General features: G+C 43.1%; 1 protein-coding gene across 1 annotated transcript; it reads right to left on the bottom strand.

Annotated features, from left to right (window-relative positions):
* baiap2l1b (BAR/IMD domain containing adaptor protein 2 like 1b) lies at nt 1-24,919 on the bottom strand. The gene is made up of 14 exons (XM_076086079.1): nt 24,176-24,919; nt 22,010-22,085; nt 21,699-21,785; nt 14,918-14,979; nt 13,342-13,413; nt 12,616-12,750; nt 9,274-9,426; nt 8,778-8,933; nt 8,001-8,115; nt 7,089-7,305; nt 5,029-5,091; nt 3,923-4,145; nt 246-292; nt 1-156 (listed from the first exon to the last, which is right to left on the bottom strand). The coding sequence occupies exons 1-14, from the start codon at nt 24,224-24,226 to the stop codon at nt 84-86; spliced, it is 1,530 nt and encodes a 509-aa protein (XP_075942194.1). The 5' UTR covers nt 24,227-24,919; the 3' UTR covers nt 1-83.
* Between the last annotated feature and the right edge of the window lie 1,112 nt (nt 24,920-26,031).

The following is a 26,031-nucleotide window of genomic DNA, read 5'->3' as shown; positions in this document are numbered from 1 at the left end:
GCTGCACGTCACCCGGTAGATGACACAGGAAGGTTGGACAAGACGTTGCGGGAGCGGAGGGGTCGTGCGTAAATGTGGACCCATCAGATGACCGGTGCGGAGCGGTCGTTGGTGAGTGTTGGACGTAGCCGGACTGTGGAGAATGGGTTCCCTCCCCTGTGAAAAGGCAGCAGAGACGAGTGATGAGTGCACGTCTGAGTGAGAGAAAAGGGAGATCATCTCGTTCATGTGCTTATGAGACTTACGCGAGGTAAGCAGGCTGAGATCTCGAGGTGCCGTTAGGCTGCACTGCCTGTGGAGAAAACACAGGCTCACTATCACAAGGCCAACACTCACTGTAACACACAGTATATAACCATGAGACATTGGCAATATGAACACCTCAAACATCCCCCTTTATGCCACGTGTGATGTACAGTAACACACACACACACACACACATATATATTTTATCCTGCTGAAGGATTGGACATGCTGGATAAATGGATGGGCCAGAGAAAGCGTGGGAAAGGCAGCGCGTGCTGCTGTGTCATAACACGAGACAGTGTGTGGAATCTGGACCTTCTGGAAATTCAAGTCTGTTCCACAATTTTAACCACATGAAGTTTTCTTTTGACAAGCCAAAGTCAGTTTCACTGAGCCTGAACACGTGCCTGACGTTTAGGGCGGGGTTCACCGCTGAAGGTGAGGATTTTGTTTTAGACAGTTCTCATTATTTAACAGAAAATCAAGTTTAATTTAAAAGGATTGACATATATGTTTTTAAAGCAGAATATTGACGCATAAAGCCATTACCCCCTAAAGTACATCCTCAATAAGGAGCATGTGACCCTCCCCACCTGAAATCGTCCTAGCTATGCTGATCTTGTACTCTTGGTTACATCTTGGGGACTATGTGTGAGAGGGACAGCGAAACAACAAAAGTGACTGGGAAGTGGGAAATAGAAGGAGCAAATCTAAAAGAACCACTCTCACACACACACACACACATATGCACACACACTCTCACACACACACACACACACATATGCACACACACTCTCACACAGACAGTCAACGCAACAGAGTTTGGAGTTTCTGCTTTTCTGCTGTAGCCAGAAAAGATGATCCTGTAAACACACCAGAAATGTAACCACAGTCTGAGTCCTACATCACTCTTTACTATATAATGCACTACATTTGGTGTCCAATTTTATTTGATGTTCTGCCAGTAAATTCCCACAACTGAACAAAAATGAATGTGAATGCTACTACAAAAATCACACAATTGTCAGAAATCTCAGTTTACTCCAAAGTATACTAGTGTCTGTTATACAGGGAGCAGTGAATGACTGGATTAAGGAGTAATTTTGGACACAGACACTGTTTTGCAAACAGTTTGTCAGCATAAGTGCTGAAGATAAACTGTCGATCGTCCCTTCTGCTGGCCTTTTCTTCCAGTTATCAACCTGCAGTACTGCAGAGATTCCACAAGAGGTCAGAGGAGGATCGAGTGACTGATGTGTCTGGACACAGTGTCTCAGTCTTGGCACAGTTCCTCTCACTGCGAGCGCTGTTATTCCCCACAGGATTTAAATAATGTAACATCTGTCCTCCTCTTACAGATGTTTGGATTACAAATCACGTAGCAGCAATCATGGCTGGTAAAGGACACGCTTCTTTATACACGTACATACTTTTAAAATCTATTCTCCAAACAGCATCGAGTCTCTCTGCTTTCGCACTGCAGTTTAATATGTACAGTCAACATGCTAATTCACAGCACGAATGTCTTCTGTTCTGCTGAGTTAGAGTTTGAGTATAAACAATAACAAGTAGCTCTGATACTCAAAACCGTCTCTGCCCCTTTTACTTTCTTTGTGGATCTCATTCACTCTCCCTCTCTGTTTGCCTCCATCCTCGACATGCATTCACTCCTGTGAGTCCTCATCTTTTTCTCGACGAAAAGCACAGAAACAGTGAGGGTGCATTTTTTTTCTCATGGTGAGGGTGCATTACAGGGTAACCCAACCTCCCCCGGCCCTCCTGTCCCCTCTCCTCTCCCCTCCCCTCCCCCCTCCCCTCCTCTGCTCCCCGAGTCATCTCTGAACCAACCCACAACATTGGGAAAAAAAAGGGGGAAATATGTGAATATAGCACTGGTAGATTTCAGATTATATTATAGCGATTTAGACTACGGTCAGGATTATCGTACAATAGTATGGGAATTAAACTGACTTCCTCCCAGTATCAGTGCAAAGGAAACACACGCTTTACCACTTGCCCATACTAAACACTTTATGACACAAATAGTGATGCATCACACTTATCATGCTGACACTGGAGTAAGAGATAGTTAGTGTGAGATGTTTTAAACATTTTAAATGGGAGACATGCATAAATAATCCGGTTTGAAATGTGCCAAATGTCGTCAGACGTCTCCAGGTAGACTAGAGAAGTGTCATGTGATGTAGTGCAGCGGTTGTGTATGCGATCGTGCAGACAGAGCAGGTGCGTGTTTGACCCTGACCTACCACAGCACATTTACATTTATCCAGAGCAGGCAAACTGCAAAAGCTTTCACAGAGCAAAGCCGCAACTTTGGTTGACACTTTGCATGGTCTGCAAACGGGACAACATTCGTAAAGTAATAACTACAGTCATGCTGCTGGCTGAAATGATGATATTAAATACAAATTCTGTGTCACCATTTGTGAGGATGGACAGAACGCGTCATCATTATGTTATCTGAGGGTACTGTGTATGCACTGCTGACCCAGACTCAGTTCTCATCTCTATCCCAGTGTCACTGCCTCTTACTGGAGAAGAGACTGTAACAACGCCGATCTTCTTCACAGCTGTGCCCTACTCAGCCTCTGTCTTCATCCCCAACAACCATGAGAGGATGAACCGCAATTTTGGAAAACAAGACTTGCATTAGCCTTTCTAACACATCTCTGATATTTTGTCTTTTTGTCTCCCCCGAAAAAAATATTTATCTAAATCTAAGGTGGGACTTTATGGTGATTTTTGGACAGTCAAAGTAGAGCAAAACAAATCCATCCTAGTTTTTATAACTACATGTCCTGTTCAGGGTCATGTGGAGCTGGAAAGGACTTAAAATGCCCAGCGTGAGAGGCAGAGTATCCCTTGGATACTGATAGGAAGTTACACACAACCAAAACAGTTTCTACACACATTAACACCTATGGACAATTTAAAGTCTCCAATCCACCCGACTGGAGGTTTTTACAGAAATAAGCTGCAGTTTATGCAACCTAAGCCTCACATATAATAAAAGGTAAACAACACCGTTGTTGTCTTTATAATAAATGCGCCATCCTCCAACGTTATGTCCTCAAATGAGCCAAGAAAATCCCTGCTTTTGTGTGCTTTTCAAAATTTAAATTCAGTATTTCAATTTCTTAAGAAATTAAGCCTCAATCAGTATTGTTTGTCCAAGCAGATGATGAAAATACCCATAATAATGACTTGTCAGTATGTGCTTGTGCCTCACATGCATTTGTCCGGAAGATAATCACGCATAGAAGTCGTTTCTACGGCAAACTCAAACAGTCCAAATAATAGATTTTTGTATTGTGTCTATCAGATTGTGGTCAGGTTTCCAAGGCTGACATAAAAAGCTCATCTGACACCACACACACACACACACACACACACGTACTGTCATCAGCAGTCTAGATAAGGCTGCACAGCTGAGGGTACAGTAGGTATCAGGTGAGACGAAGCCTCACATTGCCAGTTCTATCACGACACTACGCCGTGACTGTGCCAGCACAGCAGAAAGGTCTGACAGCAGACAGAAGGTCAAAGTGCTCTGGGCTGATTACATTTCTTACAACAATAATTTCTTTAACGGAACATTTTCCTCTGTGAAAATGTCATGATGAACGGACGTGATCCAAACAACCCACTGACTGACCGTGTGGGGATCAGACGAGGAGGAGGAGGAGGCTGCAGAGGGCGTTGGGGAGTGCTTGTGGTTGTAGTTTGTGGCGACGGTGCTGGTGTTGTTCTTGATGGCGTTGCGCTGCGGGACGTCACTGTAGTCCGCCGGGGGGAGCACCATGGTCGCCTCGTCCGTCTCCGTGTCCTGATGGTGGAGGTTGACCACACTTCTACTGCGGTACGGGGCCGTAGACACACTGTGGTAGGAGCAGGAGGAAGAGGAGGAAGAGGAGGAAGGGTGAGGGGACGGATTACAAACAGATATATGAAGGAAAAGAAAGGACGAAAGATGGAAGTGAAGAAGGAAGTAGGAGAAGGGGAAAAATAAAGCCACTCAAACTAATTTGCATATCTTGGGTTTAGGGTTACTTATTGTTTGGTTTACAGGCATGATGAAAAAAACAAGGTTTGGGGCACAAACTAAATACAGTCAGTGGAGGGTCCTCATAAGGACAAAAAGACCAGGATGCTTATGCGTGTTGTGTCCCCCAGCGCTGGTTATACTTTAAACTTTCTGTGGCAGTTGGTTGGCAGCCTCTCTCTGGGAGGTGCAGCACATTAAGATCTAATAAATTAATCCGACAGGGATTAGTCTCTTTGAAGAAAAGGCTGGAGTCGACTTCACTGAACCTTCTCTCTCTCTCTCATCAGCAGCTAAATCTATTCATCAGCACAAAACATCCTGTTTCCTCATATTCTGCTGAGCTTGTGTGACATTTTAGATTCATTTCAGTTACACAGATTTGCTGGTTACACAGAATTTGTACGAGCAAAACACACGCAAACATTGTTTTATGGTGTATGAATCCTTTAAAGAATACATCCCTCACTCTGCATTGTATAATGCAACACAACAAACTCTTTCACACAGGAAAAGCTTCATACGGTTAGACGATTGAGGAAACAAAATAAGCACAACAGGAATCAAAGGTTGAGGAATGGGAGAGTCCCTCATAAGATTAGAAAGATTATCGCTCTAACAGGATAACTAGAGGAAACAGTGCCAACAATACGGCTGGCTGCAACATGAAACCTGCCGCTGTGTGTGTGTGTGTGTGTGTGAACCTGGAGTCTCCTTACCCGTTGTTATTCATGAGAGGCTCGGAGAGAGCACGGCAGTAAGATGAAGGGAACCAGCCCCTCCTGCAACACACAGACAAAGACAGAGAAGCCAAGTTAGGGATGATTACATCCGTGGTATATCCTGCTGCCAGCCGGCCCGATCGGCTCTCATTGCACAGGAATCCAAAAGCCTCTAAATGATTAGCAAAGAGCTATGCTGGTCGGCCCTCAACTCAATGACTTCCTCCATCTCTTAACCAGAAGATAAAGACACATATATGCCTATTTTCCCCACGGTATTGTGGGGATGCTATAGAGCTATTATAAGTATCTGTATTTTTGTATATACTGTGTGGATGTATGTCTGTGGTTACTGAAAAAGTTGGACTTCATCACAGCAAAGACGTCCTCAGGAATGGATGGCTCTGATTTGTAAACGGAGATCATCTAAGGGAACCTTTTCAAATGCCTTTGATTCGATGGAATTTATCTGTTCTGACAGCAAATCTCCCCTGTTGGTCGGGGACTGTTTGTATTCCATCTTTTATAAGAAGCAAAGGAAATCAATGACTTGAATGAATCAAGGGCTTGTGGTGAAGGTCTTATCTAAGTTTTTTTTTTTTTTTTCAGAAGGCTGCTTGATTTTATCTCACCGAGGCCACCAGAAACTTCATGGGTCTCTGCAGCCTGACTCGGATATCGACTCATTTATTAAACAAGCGCAAAGATTCATTCAAGCTCCAAACAAACACGAATCGTGTGTCAGCTCAGCTGCTTTGAGATAAGCTTGAAAACACATTTTAAGGAATTGATATGAGAGAATGAAAAGGTTTATAAAAATAAAAACGAGTCACAGCTTGACTCTATCAAAAGCTCAGAGCAAGGACTGTGTGTCATTGTGCCGTTATGGTACAAGATTGTTTGTAATCAGTACATACATATAAGTGGATACATGTTAATATTTGCACTTCTGGCATGGGAAAATGGGCGTTTCCTTTGTGCACCTGAGATAAATTTAAAAAAAAAGACTCCTGCTGGAAAATACACCTCACTCAATCTCACTCATAGTAACAGCAGCTTTTATTTATCAAGGGAAAGGTTTCCCACTGGACAGGTTCACTGAAACAACTTGGCATTAATAAAAACCTTGTTCAAGGACAACTCACGAGTACTGGTAGCCAAGGGTGTTAACTTTCCCCAACTGACTTTTGCTGGACAAGAAAGCAAAACTCTAACAAGCCTGCTTCAACGATAAGACAAGTGGGATCAAGTTAATGTCGGAAAAGTGACCACGATGATAATATGCATGGTCACATGTCATTATTTGTCAAATGTTGCCGCGGTGTAGTATTTATCACCCGGTGTCTTGCTGACATTCATCCCTCAGTCCATCAACAGTGCGTGTGTGAATCAGTCTAGGTGTTGCCAGGCGAGTTGCCGGGAAACACTATCAAAGCAGACATAAGACAAAGGGAGAAACTCAGCGAGAGACCCAGACGCATTAAAGCCAAACCTCCTGCAGGCCCTTGATCAGTTTTATATACTGTACATTTGCCAGGTAATCTCTCTTGATGGTGATACAGATCAAACCCGATGAACGATTAAAATTAAAAACAACACTTCCAGGATGTCAGATCAAATCCACGTTTCAAAAATCAGACATCAGAGACCCGGGGAGAGTGGGCCCGGTTGGTGCCCGTCTGTGTGGGAGAGCAGGTGGTACTCTGAACTTCTCTCTGTGCTTCCCTCGAGCCCGCTATGCTACATCCAACCCTCAGGCCATACTTTACTTTGATTTCCTTAGTCAGGCAGCACTCGGTGAGCCGAGAGCTGTGCGAGTGCGTGGACATGGTCGGCATAACAATCTGACGAGGGACCATCTGGCCAGCGCAGTCCGACTCGTGTCAATCCTCTAACCGGCGGAGGAACATGACAAATAAAACAATGGATGATGAAGTGTAGGCGATTATTGTAAATCCACATCAATGTACTGTATGAACAGAACAGCATGCCTTTCCTTATTTGGATAATCTTCGTTTTTAATAACATATAATTCAGACACGTGTGGTTCGACTCACTTTCCATTCTTCTCCAGCTCGCCGTACATCCACCCGTCTCTCTCGTCGGGGATGAGCAGGGCGATGACGTCTCCCTCTTCGAAGCTGAGCAGCGTGTTGTTGCTGCCGGCGGTGTGGGGGAAGATGGTGCGCACTCGCATCCTCTTCACTATATTGTTGAGGCCAGTGGCGACGGACACGGACCTGGCCAGATTGTGGTCCTCGCTGCTCACGTGGTCTGGGGAGTGAGGAAGGAAGAAAGGTGAGGATGATGATGATGATGATGAGGAGCAACAGTGAGAGTACAACGACTTGAGCAAAATGTCAAAAATATTTTCTCATTAGCAATCAACATAATGTATAACCGAGGCTGATGGGAATGTCATTACTTTGGCAGGTATTTGGTCATAAATCAAAATACTGGAAAATTGTCAAATTTGACCTGGTGATGGCACTAATTGAAAGATCAGCGTATCAAAATGTGAACGTCTGTACCAAACTGAACGACAATCCATCCAATAGTTTTCACGATATTTCAATACAAGACAAAAACATCAACTTTGTGGAGGCACCAAAGGAGAAGTCAATGGACTGTATCCTTTTAAAACATCTGTAGCACATTGTATGACAGCCCATCCAGTGCTTGTTTAATCATTTATAATAAACATTTATTTGATACAACCATTTCATCCTGAAATGCCTCTCTGTTGCGCTGAGAGAGCAACGAAACAGCAATAGACAAAAGTGATACTCAAATCCAAATCCAAGTGAAACAGATGCTATTTTGTTGTAGGAACAAGAACAGACAGTTCATGCTGGGTGCGCTACAAAAGCACAGGCTTAAAGGTAAGCAGTGTGAAGCCTTTAGGGGGATCTATTGGCAGAAGTCATCACAACACAGAGGTGCCAAATTAAAAACCAATGCCATATTACCTATGCTGTTTTTGGTGGGGCTGGTTACGGTGGTGGTGTTGTTCTCCTGGGTGAACATGTTAGCCAGAGGACTGGTCTGAGCCTTCAGAGGCGGAGCCGGAGGAGCGGACATGTTCTGCCACAACAACATTAATCAAAACGTTAGCGTGTGAATACACAATCTTTTTCCAACTTGCCTTTGAACGTTCAAGCTAAATAATTGAATAAATACACCAAAACATGCAGCTGTTTTTATGGTAATATTTCAGGCAGACGTACCCTCCCCATTATTGTGACTTTGAAAAAAAAATCAGACCACATTTTATGACACAATTATGCAAAAATGCAGGGAGATATTTCCTGGTTCACCCACTATGCCTAGCACTACCAGCACTGGAGTGAAGCCAGTACTGTTATCTATATTGGACTGTTTAATGATCGCAGTCGCTGCCTCATCAATAGCTAAACATTAACCTATAGCTTATTTAGCAAGATGCTTGATTTAAGACCCAGTAAAAGTCACTGATCCAACATACTGTAAGATATAAACAAGTCATTCCAACTGGCTATTGTCATAACATATTAAACATAATTACATTTATGTGAATATTAAGCTACATCATGCTTAATAAATGTGGTTTATCTTGATTACAAAACATACACGGTGTTCAAACTAACTCCACATTTGAAAGAACTCCATTCTCTCTTCATTGATATGCAAACCTACGCAGCAAAGTGCTCAGGAATCATCTAATCTGTAAGTAATCATTAGACGTTATTTGTGCCTCCCCATCGTACCATACTGTGCCGCGACGGGGAGGGAGAGGGCAGAGGTGTGATGGTGACGGGCGTGCGCAGTCCGTCGATCATGGACAAGATACTGTCGGGCATGTCGGAGGCGTCGTTGCACCGGTCCTGCCAGCTCTTTAGCTTTGCCGTCAGCATGTCTCTGGCCTGTCCAGCAGGCGTGGACGCAAGAAAAGATATTAAAAGAAAAACATGAGTAATCAGCGGAACCAGTGCACACATATTCATCACTATGGCAACATGAGAGCACTGAGATTGGGGGTTGAGGAATAAATTGTTCAATCTCAGGTCTTCAATGTTTATCTCCGTATAATGTATAATCTGATGTACTATCTCGCCGACATATTTGGACTTCCCTTTCAAAGCCACATTGAGTCCAACATAAAAGATAGCTTTACGCCTCCACTGCAACGTAGCCTGTGCAGCGTTTATACAAGGAAAAGCTTGACTTGATTCGAACATAATAAGCAGCAGAAGGGACTTGTACCTTCTCGTGGAAGGAGGCATACTGGTAGGAGAACATGCAGTGTTTGTCCACCAGGAAACAGAAGCGTCTCTTCTCCTCCAGCAGAGCCTCCTTACAGCCGTCTGCGATGAACAGCTGCATGTCCATCTGACGGCTTGTCAACGTTTCCAGGCACTGAGACAACAAAAGCACACATAATACAATATTATAACAGTTATATAATAAGTCAATATGAATAGATTGAAATCCATTATTAGCGTGTCTTTTGTTATCCTCTGTCTTTCAAACTACCATCTTAATTAGATCATCATGTCTTATCTTCTCCCAGCACACGGGTTGAAGCCATCTAGTCCCTTTTCAGTGCCCGTCTGTGCACAAACCCAACCAGGGCAAATAACATGAAGCAGGTTTACGTTCTGAATATCCTAATCTCTCTCTTGCAGGGGGGAAAGGTATTATTAGACTACAGTTTACTGCACTGACAGATAAGGGTGCTTTGTGTGTTTAGTGAAAGGACGGAGCACCAGGAACAAAACACAGCAGTTGTAGGGAGGGAATGCGTTATCTACACCGATTATAAAAAAAAGGTCAGAAGGCTATTGAAGGGATTTTTGACTAGTGTGTCCTTGTGCATGTATGTGAAAGTGAACACACGATGTCTTTACCTTTAATGTTACCATTAATAACCAGGGCCCAGGTGTGAGCATTTACAAATATTACATATGATCATTGTGTGGATTTGAATTCTGGCTCATACAATTATAATTTGTATGATTTTCCAACCAATCGTTCACATTAACCTCTTCTCAAAAAGAGTATTAGGAAACTCAGTCGGACCCTTTTTTTTAACATCGTCTTTTGTCCCTGAGTCGTTGTCAAGGCTACACCTGGGATCCGTATCGTCATCCTCATCCAAGTGCCTGGAATTGGCACGCCCGTAACGGTTGTTGATACAATGGCACACACACCCTCTCTATTCACTTTTTACAACCGTCCTCTTCTGATAAGTCGCTGACGGCTTTATTTACCAGGAAGCTGTGGTGGGTTTAGTGCATTTATGCCCATTAAACATATTTAACGTGGAAATGTGGCAGCCACTCGGTAGGAGAACGTTAGTAAATTTACCCAAATGAATGTGAACTGCAATAATAAACATCATTAAAATGCTTAATTCCTATCTAATTACTCCACCAAAATGTTTGTAGAACTGTCCCTCTGGGTGTCAAAATCACAGAGTAAACATGCCCTCATAACTCAAACAGAAACAAACAATACTACTGAATTATTAGAAGATATTAAAAAAACATGACCTCTGCACACCTGTGTATGCATTCAGTGGCAAAAGTGACTCTGAGTGGCGGTGATGTCATCTCTGTCCAAACAGTGGCGTCTGTCTGCCTGACCGCATGTGAATCTGTCCGTCTCTCTAATTCCAGGAAGTCCTGACATGAACTTCTCCGTTTAGAGTTGCCGATATCTCGACCAATACCCGACGTTATGATAAGACGCGGATCTCTGTGGCTACGTGTCAACAAACAAGCAGATGTCAATTTCTGAACCACACACACACACACACACACACACACACACACACACACACACACACACACACACACACACACACACACACACACACACACACACACACACACACACACACACACACACACACACACACACACACACACACACACACACACAGAGAGAGAGAGAGCTGCTGTCTCTTTATTTCTCTTTTGCTGTCGTTGCTTTTCCCCCACTGACGTCCCATAATCTCACCCTGCTGCTCTAACTACAAGCTTTACTGCAACACAATCAACTCACTATTATGCAGTATATTTAAAGAACATAACGTGTAACCCAAAAGTCAGATTGGGCTTATGACGACCACAGACACTTAACTAAAACTTTAACTGACCTTTAATGTTGTCCAAAACTAATCTCAAGCATACTCTTGCTTTTGCTGACTTCCAGTAAATTCAGAGAGAGATGGAGAACGAGAAGACCTTTCCAGAACTGTAGAGGTGGGCGGCATAGTTTCTAAAAAATGTCTGTCTCTGATTTCAGAGAGGTCGTTTCTTGGCTTTGAAGTGTTTTTGGTGTCTCCTGGTGAATCCTCTGCCGCTGTAAACTGATGCCTCTAAGCCCCGACACCGTGTATGTCCGTCCGGCCCGTGTCTGCCGCTAAATCCTAATACCTGGCCTTGAATCAGATAAGTGAGCACAGCAGCGAGCGAACACACTGACTCATGGCTTTTGTGGGGGGTGACGGTGAGGGAGAGAGGAGAGGCGAGAAGGAAAGAGGAAACGGAAGACGCGATAGAGATATAGTGGGAAAAAGAGCATCATTTAGCCTATAATATAAATAACAATTGTGATAATGTGTTCATGTTCAGTTGTGTTGTCTGACCAAAAGAAAACAGTTTACTGCGATATATAGCAAAGAAAAGCAGTAAATCCATCTAAGAAGCTGAAACTAGTGAACTTTAGTATTTTTTAATATTAATGCTTGAAAAATGACCCTTTCTAAATCGTAATAAGTGATTCACTGACTAATCCCTTCAGGTCTAGTTCAAAGCATGCTTACACCAACAGTGACAGCTCTGCAATCCAAGTTTACATAACTGGAGAAAGGGACCATTACATTAGCCAGGCTAGGGAGAGGTAGACCGTGTTGACAGACTACACAAACCCTTAAACACACACACACACACACACACAAACACACACACTTGACAGGCTGCCTGACTGGACCGAAGGTCGGTGAGGTTATGTAAGATCTGAGGCCGCCGTGGTCGCAGCTTTGACATTGAACTCTTCTCAGTCTACAGAGTCACTGTTGGGGCGTGGTGGCAGTGGCACCATGTAACAACTTCAACTGACTGTAAAGACTTCACATTCCTCAGAGATTAATTGTTGCAGGTAAAACACCTGCGGTAACAAATTACAAAAATCAGTTACTTCATTTCTAAAAGGGATCACCAGTGATTCGCATTACAAACAGAATTGTGACAACTATTAGACGATAGGCTTGTCTTTTAATGCATCAAATGTTTAACGCCCCTCCTCGTTTGGTTGCTTGTTTTGTGCATGTGTGTGTTTCCTCTCATCAGTGAGCATGCGGGTGTATTCGTGGAGCGGACAAAAGAAGCCAACAACAAACAGATTTTCTCCTGCATGACTGCACAGACAGACGCTTCGCACATCGTCCCCAACTACTGTTGCACCGTCTTTGACGCGGTGCGTCTCGGGTGTCGGGGTTCGTAAATGAGCGTGTTTTCTGTGTAATTATGTCTGCACACATATGTTCATATGTGTGCGATGTGTCACGTGTCCCGTTCTGCGCGCGTACGTCCATCTCACCTCGCTCTCCTTGCTCTCGTACTTGTTGGCGTTCTTGCCTTGGCTCTTCCTCCTCAGCTTCTTCAGGTCAGACTGGGATCTCTCCAGAAAGTCCTGCTTCATCTTATGCTCAACCTGGTACCTCTTAAACGTGGCCTGCGGCGGAGGAAAGAGGAAATACGTGTGAGTGCAGGAACGCTGACCTGATATTCGCCCCGTCAGGTGGCAGAAATCAAGAGCGAGTTTGCACTTTTCTATTATACTATTATAGAATAAACCATTTCTGAAACACATTACGTCTCTTAGTGTTAAGTTGGTTCCATCTGCCATTTGGCGAAGACACTAATTTAACATTAGACCGTAATAACGGCAATACGTTTTGACTTTGTGATGCTGCTGGAAAATATGAGCTTGTTTTTCTTCTGTGATGTGTTGCAGTAATAACTCCCATTAGGGCATAAAGTAATTGCTATGCCTGCAGTCATAATGACAGAAAATTATAGTACTGATTTGCTGCCCAGGATCGGAGTGTTTGAGGGTAAATGAAACTCTCATTTCATTGAGTTTTCCATCCATCTACCTGCTCATCCTGTTCATGATCACAACTATTGATAATCAAGTGTTACAGACATGTCAAAAACATAACAAAACATACTTTTGTATGGCAGCGTGAGGGGGGGGGGGGGGGGGGGGGTGGACACACACGGACACTCAAACAAAACATGCACGTGCACAGAAACTACTTACTGTCATGTATTTGACATCCATGTCAGTCTTTTTCTCCAGCTCGGATATTATCTCCCTGTGGAACCTCTTAAACTTCAGGTGAGGAGGAGGAGGAGGAGGAGGAGGAAGGACCAAAGAGAGGAGAGGGGAAGAAGACAAACTGGTGATTATAAACTTGTTGGGAGGATGAATTGCTGCAGTTTTTTCAGCTTTTGCTGTCAGAAAAAAGAGAAAACATGGCAAGTCTCAAAGAGAGAAATGGAGAGCGATCGTTTTAGAGAGTATCTGTGCGAACGTGCGGGGGTTACAGCCGAGTCCAAGGTTGCGCTTATGAATGAGTCAGAAACAAAGCGTGGGAATGCCCACAGACTTCTCTCCCTTTCTCTCGAACGCTCTCCCGTTAGTGTGAGGGTGCCAAAGTGCTTATGTCGCCACAGCCTCGATGCGATGCAGCGGCGGTGCCCACATGGGGCGGACCGAAGACTTGGACGACCCCGTTACTGAACACACACAGAAGACCCCGGAGACACAACACACACCCTCATCGAAGTCTGTGAAAGGTTTTTCCTCCATCATTCTCCGACCTGAATTGACGCTGTGACTCACCAGCTGGAGTCCATTAACAAGTCATCCCACTCACTGATTCTCAGAGGAGTGCCTCGCAACTTTTCTGCCCCCAAAGTTCAGATTTAACAGGTTATTTTCAAATTTCAAGATCTAAAAGGCTCCATTAGCAATGTAAATGTTACCAACTGTTGTGGTATAAAGCTGAAACTATGTCACGATTAGTGGACGGACACAACAACAACCAGTTTAATTGTTTCAGTCATGCATCAAATGAAAATGTCAAACATTTGTATGTTACAGCTTCTCCAATGTGACATTCTGCAGCACTCTGTCGTCACAAAGCTTTTGAGTTTTTAACTTTTGTTGTGACAAAATAAACAACTGGAAGATGCAACCTTGGGCTCTGGGAACTTCTAATGAGCATCCGACCTTCATTTCTATCATAACACGGACTCAGCAATTCATAAAGTGAATTTGTTGTAGAAAAACAACAGGTAGAATAGATATCCGCACACTTAAAATCAAAGATTTGAGCTTTTGATTTGAGCTAAAAGATGAATTAATAATGAAAAATAATCAGTGTTTGCAGCTCTACTCTATTGCGAGCGTGCTAACAACCTAAATTAGGCTGCAACAGATTGGAGCAGCTCCAGCTGGTGCTTTCCAGGGGCATGTTGAGGCCTGTCCTCCTGTTCCCAGCAAGGTAGGAAACCAACAGGTGCTCCTACAACCCAAACCTGTTGTTTCCTCATCTAACCTCTTTGTGTTATGCCTGTCCAAGTTGACGTCGGTGGGGAGGGAGGAGAAGCAGTGAGGAGAGAGAAAGCCCCTGGCTGACTGTGTGTACCACTGAATGGTGCGCAGTGAATTGAGGCTTTGCTTGCGGTTCTCTAGATATACTGAGTAACAGTTTCAGAGAGTGGTTGACAAAAGTGCGTTTGGGGGAGGCAACGCAGTTACTGAGAACTTAGGTTACACAGGAATTTTCAGGAAGAATGTGCGCAAGCGCAAAAGCACATCTATCACTCACATTTTCTTCCAGCTCAAGATGAACCTTCCTGTGGACCTCTGAGATGTCCACGAGCACTACACCTGTCACACAGAGAGCAGAGGGCAGGAGGAAGAGATATATACTGATTATACATAAATATACACACACAGAAGATGGACAGGCTGGCAGTGATCTCATTGTTTGATGTTGTTTGCTTTGACAGTGACAAATGTGTACGATGACAATAAACACAATGTATACACAATATATACAGTTTATCGCTGAGAAAGGATGTGCGTCATTTTCAACCTCAAAAGCCATCAAATGTCACCGGCTACAGATTATGTTACCAAAAGGATTTCCATCGCTGGGATGAAAGTAAAATAAATGAATGTGGCCGGACCAGAAAAACTGGACCACCTACTGCTTTGGCTAATCAAAAAGAGCTCAGATGGCAGGCGGCCACAAAACACAACCTTCTGTTGTTGCATGTTGCTCACAAAGGCAATCAAATTAGGATTATGGAGCACTATGTGGAAAATTATAATTATATTTCTTGATGACCTCCCCGCTGCAGTACACACCTTCAGTGATCATAAAAACACTGAAAAATATAATTGAATCTTAATTTGTTAATGAAAACAAACAAATAAATACATTACAAACTAGTTGCCTTTTCCAAAACCACTAAATAATGACACACGTGTCATTGCTTTGCAGCATTATGAGCAGCAACTCTAAACCAGATGGCCTTCATGCTTTGTGTCTGTTGTTAACATATTGTCTGTGGCCTGGGTAGTGCTTTTTCCAGATTGAAAAGGCCTCTGTATATGTGTGTGTGTGTGTGTGTGTGTGAGAGAGTGTTTGGTCCCTTGACAAACACCCTTTTTTAACACCCCTCAGAAGACATGTAGGAACAATGTGTGTGTTTGCAAAGATGTGTGTGGGCCAACGATTCTGCGAACTTGTCTTGGCACAGATGGAGGGTCACTTTGAAGAGAAAGAATGCTGGAGAATCAGCAACGCTACAGCAGCTGATATTTGGCAGTAACTTTGGACGTCAGCAAATCATTTGGATGATCGTCAGTAGCGGCCATTTGTCAGAAGAATCAGAAGAAGTCAAAGGGCCACTGACAGGTACCACAGGTAGGTGGTACACGCATGTAAAAGGGTCCAGAGTCCAAGCAAAGTTTCTGCGTTTCTTGTGATTTATTTCTCAAGCAAGCAAATGATACAACAAAGAAATCTTGGCTATCGCTGCCTCTCTTATAGTAAGGCCCTCCTCTGTGCATACTGGTCCTGTACCTGCCTACTTACATATAAAACAGTAGGTGCTCAGTGTTACCTCCTAATCCACAAACAAGACAAAATTAAATAATTAAGCAAAAAATAAATATACTAAACAAGTTAATGACGAACCTGAACAAATTTGCAAAGAAAAAAAAAGATCTAAATAGATAACATCTAGAATAATCAAACAACTACTTATGAGTTACGCAACAACTAAATACTAACAACAACTAAATCGCTCCTATAAGGTCCTTTGAGTCTCACGCTTGCTGTTCAAACTACAGTTGACCACTGGCTCTCTACCGCGGGATCGTGGGACGTCTAGATATAAAAGCAGGATGCAAATGTTCAGAATGGAAACTTGATACCGGATGTTTTGTCTTTTTTCCCGCACTGAGCTTTTCCCATAGGAGTTTATTTTCTGTGTGCAGTGAGCAAATGTCACGACAAAAAAAAAAAAAAAACATTCTTCAGTAGCCAACAAGTACAGCTGTGCTGTAGAGAGTGATGCAACCTTGAGCTGTTTGTTAAAGCCACATTTTCCACTGTACAGATACAGTGGCTTCTGATTCAGAGCACATAAACTAGCTCATTTGTATATAAATAGAAGACCCGGGCCATCACAGAGGGAGGCGTTGGCTCGGTGAATAAATAATACTCTGGTCATTCAACATTTCCATGTTTGTAGATGCTGTAGAGACCAATATGTAAGTGTGAAAAGGAGTCCACACAAAGCTCACCTTTCTAAAGATGAATAGAAGGGAACAGCTGTCCTTGTGCCTTTACAGTAAGTATTTTCTTAAAAAGGTTCCACTTCCTACAGTGGAACTAAGAAAAAAAAAATAATCATGTTTCCTTTTCTGTCAACAGCGTTCTGACGTGTTAAAATTTACAACGCAAATCCCTGACTGCCGTTCAATAGGCTGCCAGTCTGATGTATCACTGTGTCGAGTCCATTCATCAGCATGTAAACACAGCCCTTCCCCTCTCCGTCTCTCACCGCCCCACCTTGCATTGTGGAGACCTGGCTCTTTCTCTCAGCGCAGCTCGAACAGCTCGACAGATAAAAGGCCAACAGATCAGCTCAACAGATCAGTGAATCTGCCCCGAGGGGGGAGGAGGGCAGATACCACGGGTGAATAAGATTAACGTTTCATATCATAGCTATCACAATGACATCTCGCCAGTTGATTACTTACATTAAGACAATCGATTTTTTTCTATTACAAGTTTTCTGAAATTCTATGTTTAAATATGCATATTAGGCATTATCTTATATATTAGCTAATCTAAATCTGAACTTTGGATAAAGCCAGGTTAAGAATTCTTGTTTTATTTTGTTAAAATATTAGGGTCAAAGGTTATCGCTTTTTACCAAAACATAAATCAGAAAATATTTTGCCATTTTTTTTTAGGAATAAACCGTTCAATAAATCAGGCTGTGAATGATATTTGAACAAAGGAATGAAACTGGAAAGTTTGCTGTATGTAAGTAATACTGAAGTGGAGAATTCTGGCTCATTGCCTGAGAGAAAAGTTCACCACATTACTCAGGACGCTGTTTTAGAAGCAAACCAGGCACTAACATGTTCAGGCTAACTACCCAGGACTGAACGCCTGACACGTCTGACCTCAAAGTTTCCTTATCTTTCAATTGGAACAATGTAATCTTACAAATGTCACTAGGTGTGGTATAGAGTCAAATACCTGACAGACAGGTTTATTAGTTGGACCCAAACGTTGTGAGTCATCCACATATCTGAATAATGAATTCAATGCAAAACGTGTAATGTCACCGACACAAAGCTACAGTAACGTCACAGGAATCAACAGTTGCTTTTTTTTCCTTTTCTTTTTCCAGCAGTTCACACTCATTTGTTTATTGTTGTCACGGCCTGTGCAATACGTCGCCAAGCAACAGGTGTTCTCGCTCGAGCAAGGTGTGACGGCAAAAGTGTGTCATGATGTGGATTACACCGGGAGCAATCCGCCGCCATTAGCTAACAAAACCAAGCCGAGATAAAGCCACACAGTCCAGACTGGCTGGCTGCCTCCAGACCTGTTTGCTCAGGCTGTAAACGGGTCCCGGCTGCACTCACTGTGTTCCGTGGAGCGGTTTTACATTCGACATTACAGGGCGGACAGCTGCTCCTCAAACACAGAGGGTAGCATCTGACAATTCGGCAAATTAATAAGTGCCTAAAGTTGAACTTTTTTCGCTGGGATGTTATGTTATGAGCCAGAGAGTACGCAAATGTGAAAACTGCAAAGAGGTCTTTGGTTAGAGACCAAACTGTGGCTATAATGGTTCCTGGAGTTATGTGAAAGACAACAGAACAGCTACAGTACATGTGCTCTTGTCCTCGAAAGCATTGTAGGTCATGTCATTGAACACTACTTGGTGGTTTTTACCTTGCCTCTGGTGTAAATCATGCAAAAACATGCGTCATGTTCTGACATGTGAGACCAAAGAGGAGAGAAAATGCTATGATCCTGTGATGAACAGGGTCATGCTCTTCTGCGAGCCTCGTCATTGTGAATGCATTCTGTGAACAACGATGACTGGATTTTAACAGATTAAACGTTGAAGAAATGGTATCAACTCCGTTCCTGAGCCATGAGCTCCGTGGCTACGGTGGAGCAGAGATGAAGTAGAATAAACAAAGTCAAATTAAGAAAGTGTGTGAGTGAAATGTACAGAACTGAACGTGTGCAAAACATAGAGAGAGAGAGAGAGAGAGAGAGAGAAACCTCCTCTCTACTTTGAGCTGATTTTGTAAACAACATTTTGCTGGAAGCACGCAAAGCGGCCCACAGTTCCTCCTCTGTTTTTGACTGTGGGCAAAATAATCCTGGCATGGGAGAGAGCCACCTGACACACCATGCAAACATGCTTGGATTATGTAAAGTGGGCCTGGTGCCAGTTGATCGGGCCAGGACCATCAAAGGATGGCGCGAGCGTGTGTGTGTGTGTGTGTGAGTGTGTGTGTCTATGAAGCGCCTGCAAAGCCTTTGCTGCTGTAAAAAGGACAAGATTGGATGGGATTCCATTCCCTGCGGATAACAGAATGCTGCACGGTCATGGCGTCTCACAGGCTGTTAAATACTCTTCAGGGATTTTTTTTTTTGGCAACAGTTGTAGGGTCCTTGTCAAATATGATCTGAGGAAACCAACAGCATATTTTAGGTTCCAGCTTCAGGTGACACTTCGGTTCACCTCAAATACAAACATCCTGGTGCTTCAGATCTTAATTCCTGTTCCTGGTTTGACCAGAGAAGGAAACAATTGAGATGCCTGAGTGCTTGAATGAATGAGCTGTTGACATTTGAACTCTGGCAGAGGAGGAGGAGGAGGAGGAGGGAGACTAAAGGAACTGGAGGAAGAAGGTAGGAGGACGAGGTGCACTGGTCCTCCAGTGCCTCTCAAGAGTATCTGGTTTCTGGTTGGCTACCCGTCGCTGGAGCTCAGGTTTCTGACGGGGCAGCTTCACTACATCCACGAGCTCACCAGGTGAAGAGACGTTTCTATTCTTTGTGATACACACTCATGTTTCTAGGGGGAAATTCTGCTTTCTTATGATTCTTATTGTTGCCTTGAAAAACCAATTTACCGGTCGGCCATCCCGGCTGGTTATAGAGACGTGTAGCGCAGACTCCAGTTACAATGCATTAAAGGGCCGGCTCATTAGTCTGTGGTGTGTATTTAATCACCCCCTGCTCTACAGAATCCCCCATAACGACTCAGACCAAACTGATCTGCCATGAGACCATGTGCCTCTCTCTGTCCGTCTCTGTAATACAGGGATTAGAGGGGGCCAAGTGTGACTTCACCTAACATTAAAACTGCTTTGTAATGCTAATGGCGTGTCTACGTCATCCCTCGGACGTATCATTTCTAGTTTTCAAAAAAAGGGGAATTTATGCGTTTATTTTTTTATCTTCAAACAGGTGGTAATTGTTTTTTTAAACTCTGAGATGGACACTGATAATATCCAGCTTTTGTTTATGTCCCTCCCCTCATTTCCTCTTCACTTCCTATTACAGGAAGCATAATCCAAGAGGTTGCAAGAGGACCTAGTTTACTGTAAACTACTCAAAAAAAAAAAAAAAAGGCCCTCTTACAGCAATGTTTGCAGACAGGAAAATCCTGTGGTGTCAAGTCTTTGTCAGCTTTAAAATAGATGGCACGGTGTCATGACGTGCCGGTTTGATTCTCAGTGACTGAAAGCTGGACTGCAAACTGAGTTCATACTATCACCTACAGATGACACACCTTGGTGTTTCTGTCATGTCCTTATGTTTACATGTAGCGGACATTATTTCTGTTTCCAACATGCTGAACAGAAGGAGGGAAGGGAAGCTGACATGTGGAGTTATAATCACACTGTTTTGCACAATTAAAAAAAACTTGTCACCATTAGAGTCTGTTGCGGCCAACGTTAAATTAATCTGACCAGCCACACTTCTTCATTGAGGAAGACATCACAAACTGTTATCCTTCAAGTCTTCGGGAAAGGTTTTTTGGGGTAGAGTATCACTTTAAGCGTGGCAGGACACCAGAGCAACATCAGGTGGCTCTTCCCACTGTGCTGCATTTAATTAGCAGTTTTGCTCCTAATCAGCAGGGGAGCTAAGAGACATACCGTGGTTACATCAAAGTGTGCCACTAGTGACAGCGAGTTAGGAGGCCAGACACATCTTTGGACTACAAATGAGCTTGTGGGAACTGAAGCCTGGGGGAGTTGGTTAGAAACAAACAAATCCTATGCTACAGTGCATTAAGCTCACCGCACGCACATCGATCCCAAGCACGACGCTGGCAATGATCAAAGATGAACTGCTGCTGTGTTCAAGCTACAGCACTGGCTTGTGTATCTCGACAGTGAAAAAACAGGTCGAATCATTCACTCATGCAGCGACGCCTTTAACTGAACGACTACGTCTGTAAAAGCGATTGGAGTTTTGGTAGATTAAGTTGAATTCTTTGGATCTCTCGCTGTGTATATCAGATAATTGTTCCTGAATGAGACTCAGTGCAGCCGTGAGGTCCCCATTGCAGGCTCCTCTCCGTCCAGGCTGAAGAAAAAGGTGACCCAGGTTTGGCTATCAGGACTTTCTGGAAATTTGCTTACCTGCACGATGAGCTCAAGCTGTCAGCGTTGTAAAACATTGACTGGTGATATTGATATGATGTTTATATAACCATTCTTTATCTTGCGTTTATTACCGTTTACCTCATTGTTTTTTTACTTCTATTGATTGTGAGGCACTGCTATAAAAACACTAACATTTATTAAAAGGGTAGAATGAGAAACTGTTGATGTCTGATGTAGAAGAAATGATCCAGAAAATAACCTCGGTACTAAACCTACTCTGTATGAATGCACCCCCGGAAACCAACGTTAAACGCCTCGGGGGTCCTAAGTGAGACAAACGGCTGCTTCAGGTAAGCAGGAACTATCTCCACACTCTGTAGGTGTCCTACAGTAGCTGTAGAGACCCAGAGGACGGGGGCAACGTGGACACTTACCTAATTCTCTGGAGACAGGAGACACTGCAGCAGTCTCCCCAATCTTAGACATTGCATCAAAATACAACTTTCCCGCCAGGATCATTGCTGGGAAAACGATAAAATGACCATTAATGTTATATCGGCTCCCTAATGCATGTTGAAGACCATTAAACAACAACCTAAATATTCTCTATAAAGGTATACCTGGACACCCCCCCCCCCCCCCCAAAAAAAAGCCTCTATTCTCCTCTCAACCTTCTAGTTACAAGCATTTGTTTTTCTAAACTCTGAGTCACTGTGAATGATTGTTAACGTAGTCACATGCTCACCAGCCACTGATTTCTCATAGTTCTTGCCCAGGTTGACCAGATTCCTCAGTCCTGGGTTGAACTGGTCCATCACAGTCTGGGTGGGTGGAGACACAAAGGAGAGACAGTTAGTCACCAGGTTTGAATTGTTATGTTTTTTTGTAACGCTGCTGACTCAACAGGTGGGTGATAGTCCAACCTGACGGATGTGTGACATCACACGTGAATAAGGTGGTGGGTAACCAAATGCACGCGGCCATGTTAAACCCTGTTGACTGTTCATTAACACAGGCGCTGTGACCTATGACCTTTAGGCAAAAGATTACGAGGAATATGACACGGAGCTTTGACGAGCGAACGGCAACACTTCAAAAACAAAAGAATGAGGAAGAATAAAAGAATGACAAAGACAGGAAACGACACAGTGGAAACATTAGAAGAAAAGAAGATTTTCCCGACAAACCCTTTTGTGTTTTTACAAAAAGAACAACCAGCCCTGATAAATGCCAGAGCGTGGAACTATCATCAGTCATCACGTCTTCGACTTATCTCTGTAATTATCGAGCTGCTCTTTCTCCATGTCACACATCATGATGTCTTAGTTTAGGTTCACACCCAAGAACAGAATCCAGGATATGATTCAACTTTGGAAATCCACCTAAAGACACACTTGGCAAACACCGTTTCTCCCCCACACCCGATTCAGACCTTTGTCAATAAGTGACACACCAGCCGTCCATCTCAGTATAGAAAAAGGAAAAGGCACCTTTGATCCTCTCATATCAGAAATCCTGAAATATGTACACAAAAACCTTTTAGGCCACACTATTTTCCACTGCACCAATCAAGTAAACACACAGCCACTGTTGATTATAGCAGCGAGCCAGAGGTGACGGCTGCCGAGGAGCTCGCTGTATAATCTTACCACACAACTCAGTCAGCCAGCTAAATTATTAAACCCGGAGTCTTTTTCCTGCATTTCATCACACCGAGGAGCTGTGGGGGCTGTCTTGAGAGGAGGCCAGCGGGTAAAAGCTACTCAAGAAGGCTAAATGCTTGTGAGAAGAAGAACTCAGCCCCCCCCCCCCCCAGCCTCTTTATATGTGTAACACCCCTCCCATCACCTTCACTTTGCCACCTGTGGAGTTTGCAGACTGGCTACACAGTTTAATAAGTCAAAGCTCATGGTGGGACTTGTGCAGGGCTGCGCTCTCTTAGTCGGTTGTTGTGTTCTTTGTCGAATTTGATGTCTTTAGTCGATTAGTCATTGTTTTATGCTGAATGACTTATTTCCAAGACACATCTTTGATAATCACAAAGTGCAAAGTGGTGCTTCTCTTTGATTCTTGGTGGAGAAACTCAAGATTTGACAGATCTGTCGATGAAATCAACTTATTTTGGTCGAGGACTGCCGTAGATATTTGGCTCACATCCATTAATGCATAATCTTGTTACTTATTGGTCAGATTTCTCTATTAACTCCAATGAAACCAACTACTGCTCCATTAAAAAGCAACTGACAACTGAATATGTTTTGAGGGACACTTTCCCTGCTATCCAACAGCCCAAAGCAAGTAAAAGCAATTCACATTCAAAGCATCCACTTAACTTTAGAAAATAAACTCAGCTTGATTACTGGATGGCACAGATGCCAGAGTACACTACAGAGCACTTCACATGATGGTGATCAACCGAGGAAGCACTTTAATGAGGAAATGGAACTCTCAGAGTGGATCTACTTTCTTCAAAAACCAGTCGGTCAAACTCAGTAATAGTCTGTTAAAGCCGCTCCAAGTCAGATCTGTTCATGTCAACTGTTTCAACACTGCAGTCTGTCTCTACTGACACAGCACACAAAGCAACCTGAACGTTCAAATATGTCGTTTTACAGCAACACTCATTTATTACACATAACATATTATCATCAGATGTATATTCGGATATATTATTAGCCAAATAAAGAAGGTAAACACATTCCAGGTTGAGTTTAGGCTTCACTCAATCTTTGCCTGCTCTATTAGTGAACAGTTTAATATTCAACCAGCTGTTAAAAAGCCCTTCAGATGGTAAACGTGACCGGAAAGTTGAACCACAGCCGGGGAAGGTGTGTTAGTGGTGGACACACATGCAGGTTTTCATAGATGGAGGGTTTTTAGTCTCTCGTGTTGTTTTCCCACCAGTACCCACCTTGTATGTACTTTCAGTGAGCTTGTTCACCTCATCCGCGCTCCTCGACATGTTTAATTTAGATCCTCTCGCGACACCCGATTAAGAAAAAAATTTGAAAATATTAAAAAAAAAACTCCACCGACGCCACCCCAAAAAAAAAAAAGAAATCCAACAGGGAAAAGTGACCAAAACTACGGACGCATGAAACTTCTCACATCCAGCAGGAGACGCGAGACGCACACACGCCAACAACCAATGATAACAGCGGAGAGGAAGAAGCAGAGAGAAGTGCAGAGAAGGAGAGGCAGCTGTCTGCTGCTGCTGCTCTCTGCGTGTGAGCACGGGGGAAAGCTGAGCTGTCAAACTTGTTGTAGGTGGTTAGTTGAGAGGAGGACGGGCGGGCCTGTGGAGGTGGGGAGGTAGAAAGTGGACAGGTGTCAAGCCCACCCGAGTACAGGAATAAAACACTCTTCCGGTTGGCTGCTTTCAAATTAAATCTTTTGTTGGATCTTATGTCATCGACACACAATCTGCCGCAACATTTTCATTGGTGGAAGAAGTATTCGAATCATTGCCTTAAAGTTAAAGTAGTGACACCACACTGTAGAGATATATTTATTATACTCAATTACAAGTACAAATCCCTGTTTTCACAAATTCATATTCGTAAAAGTACACAATGATGATCGGCAAATTGGAGCTCTACTTATAATATCAAAAGTGAATTCTTTTGTATGCTTTTTGGGATGCACCGATCCGACTTTCTCACTTCCAATTATGATATCCGGGCTTTGGGTGCCGGCCAGTGCAACATCAGGCGTGACTAAAAACATTGCTTTCCTAACTCTGAAAATCAAAATGTAACAAATAAATTGTTTATCTGAAAAGTAGTTGGTGACTTAAGTTGTCAAATAAATGTAGTTAAACAATATTTGACTCTGAAAAGTAGTAGAGCAGAAGTATAAAGTAGCATAAAATGAAAATACTCAAGCACCGGTACCTCAAAATTGTACTTAAGTACAGTACATGACTTAATGTACGTAGTTATATTGACTATAGTTTAAAACTTAAAGCTTGTTGACTAACTGACAAATGCTTTTAGTGTCACTCTTTATTATCTCCTCATTTTTATACAGCCCTGTATATTTGTGGTTGTCTGGATTCACCTCTCATGATTCCACTGAATATTGTGAGTCCCTTTTTCTGACTCTTGAAATTCTTGTTTTCTTTACGCTTTTATTTTGAAAGCCTTGTTAGAGTATTGTTCTGTACATTTCAGTCTAGCTTGACACTTTCCGTGGGCAGGTAGAAAAGGTGGGCAGTGAAGTGAAGACTGGAGACGGGCGCTCCCTGGAGGCAACTAATCCATGACACAAAGAAAACACTCATCACACCGTTTACCGTGCTGGACACACCCTCGTTCTGGAACTAAAGGTCGTTATTTATTTGAAAAGTTGTAACTTTTTCTACTAATTGATATAAACAATTTCCCCTAACCCATATATTTCTTCTTTGTGTTCGTGTTCTGGTTTAACTTCATGGAGTGCTGTGTTAACGTGTGCTTATAATGTTACAGACAGCAGTTTTACATCGAACATATATAGACTTTACTAAGATACAACACAACTTGCAGTGATATATAGGAAAATATAAACAATACAGCTTTGGATTTCCATTTGTTCATTCAACAAGTATCATGCAAAACTGTGACGTAGAAGTAACAAGTGGGAGCTCCTTCTGTAAGTGTCATGTAATGTCATGCTATTGAGGAGGTTTCATGATTCACCACTAGATGTCTCTCATGGTCAGCTGATTTTCTCTCCGGCTGAGAGAAGTTTCATAACCTTTGAGATAAAAAAAACAACATATATGTG

The sequence above is a fragment of the Anarhichas minor genome, unplaced genomic scaffold, assembly GCF_050575085.1.
Source record: "Anarhichas minor isolate MPS153535 unplaced genomic scaffold, ASM5057508v1 ptg000007l, whole genome shotgun sequence".
Taxonomy (NCBI): Eukaryota; Metazoa; Chordata; class Actinopteri; order Perciformes; family Anarhichadidae; genus Anarhichas; species Anarhichas minor.
The sequence above is the reverse complement of the archived record's forward strand: the minus strand, read 5'-3'. Positions and strand labels throughout refer to the sequence as shown.

Excerpts from the sequence above, each read along its gene's own strand:
- baiap2l1b (XM_076086079.1), bottom strand. The coding sequence starts at position 24,226 with ATGTCGAGGAGCGCGGATGAGGTGAACAAGCTCACTGAAAGTACATAC. Across the intron at positions 8,934-9,273 it reads ATGCCTCCTTCCACGAGAAG|GCCAGAGACATGCTGACGGC; the intron begins GTACAAGTCCCT and ends CCTGCTGGACAG. Across the intron at positions 293-3,922 it reads CCTCGTCTGATCCCCACACG|GCAGTGCAGCCTAACGGCAC; the intron begins GTCAGTCAGTGG and ends TTTTCTCCACAG.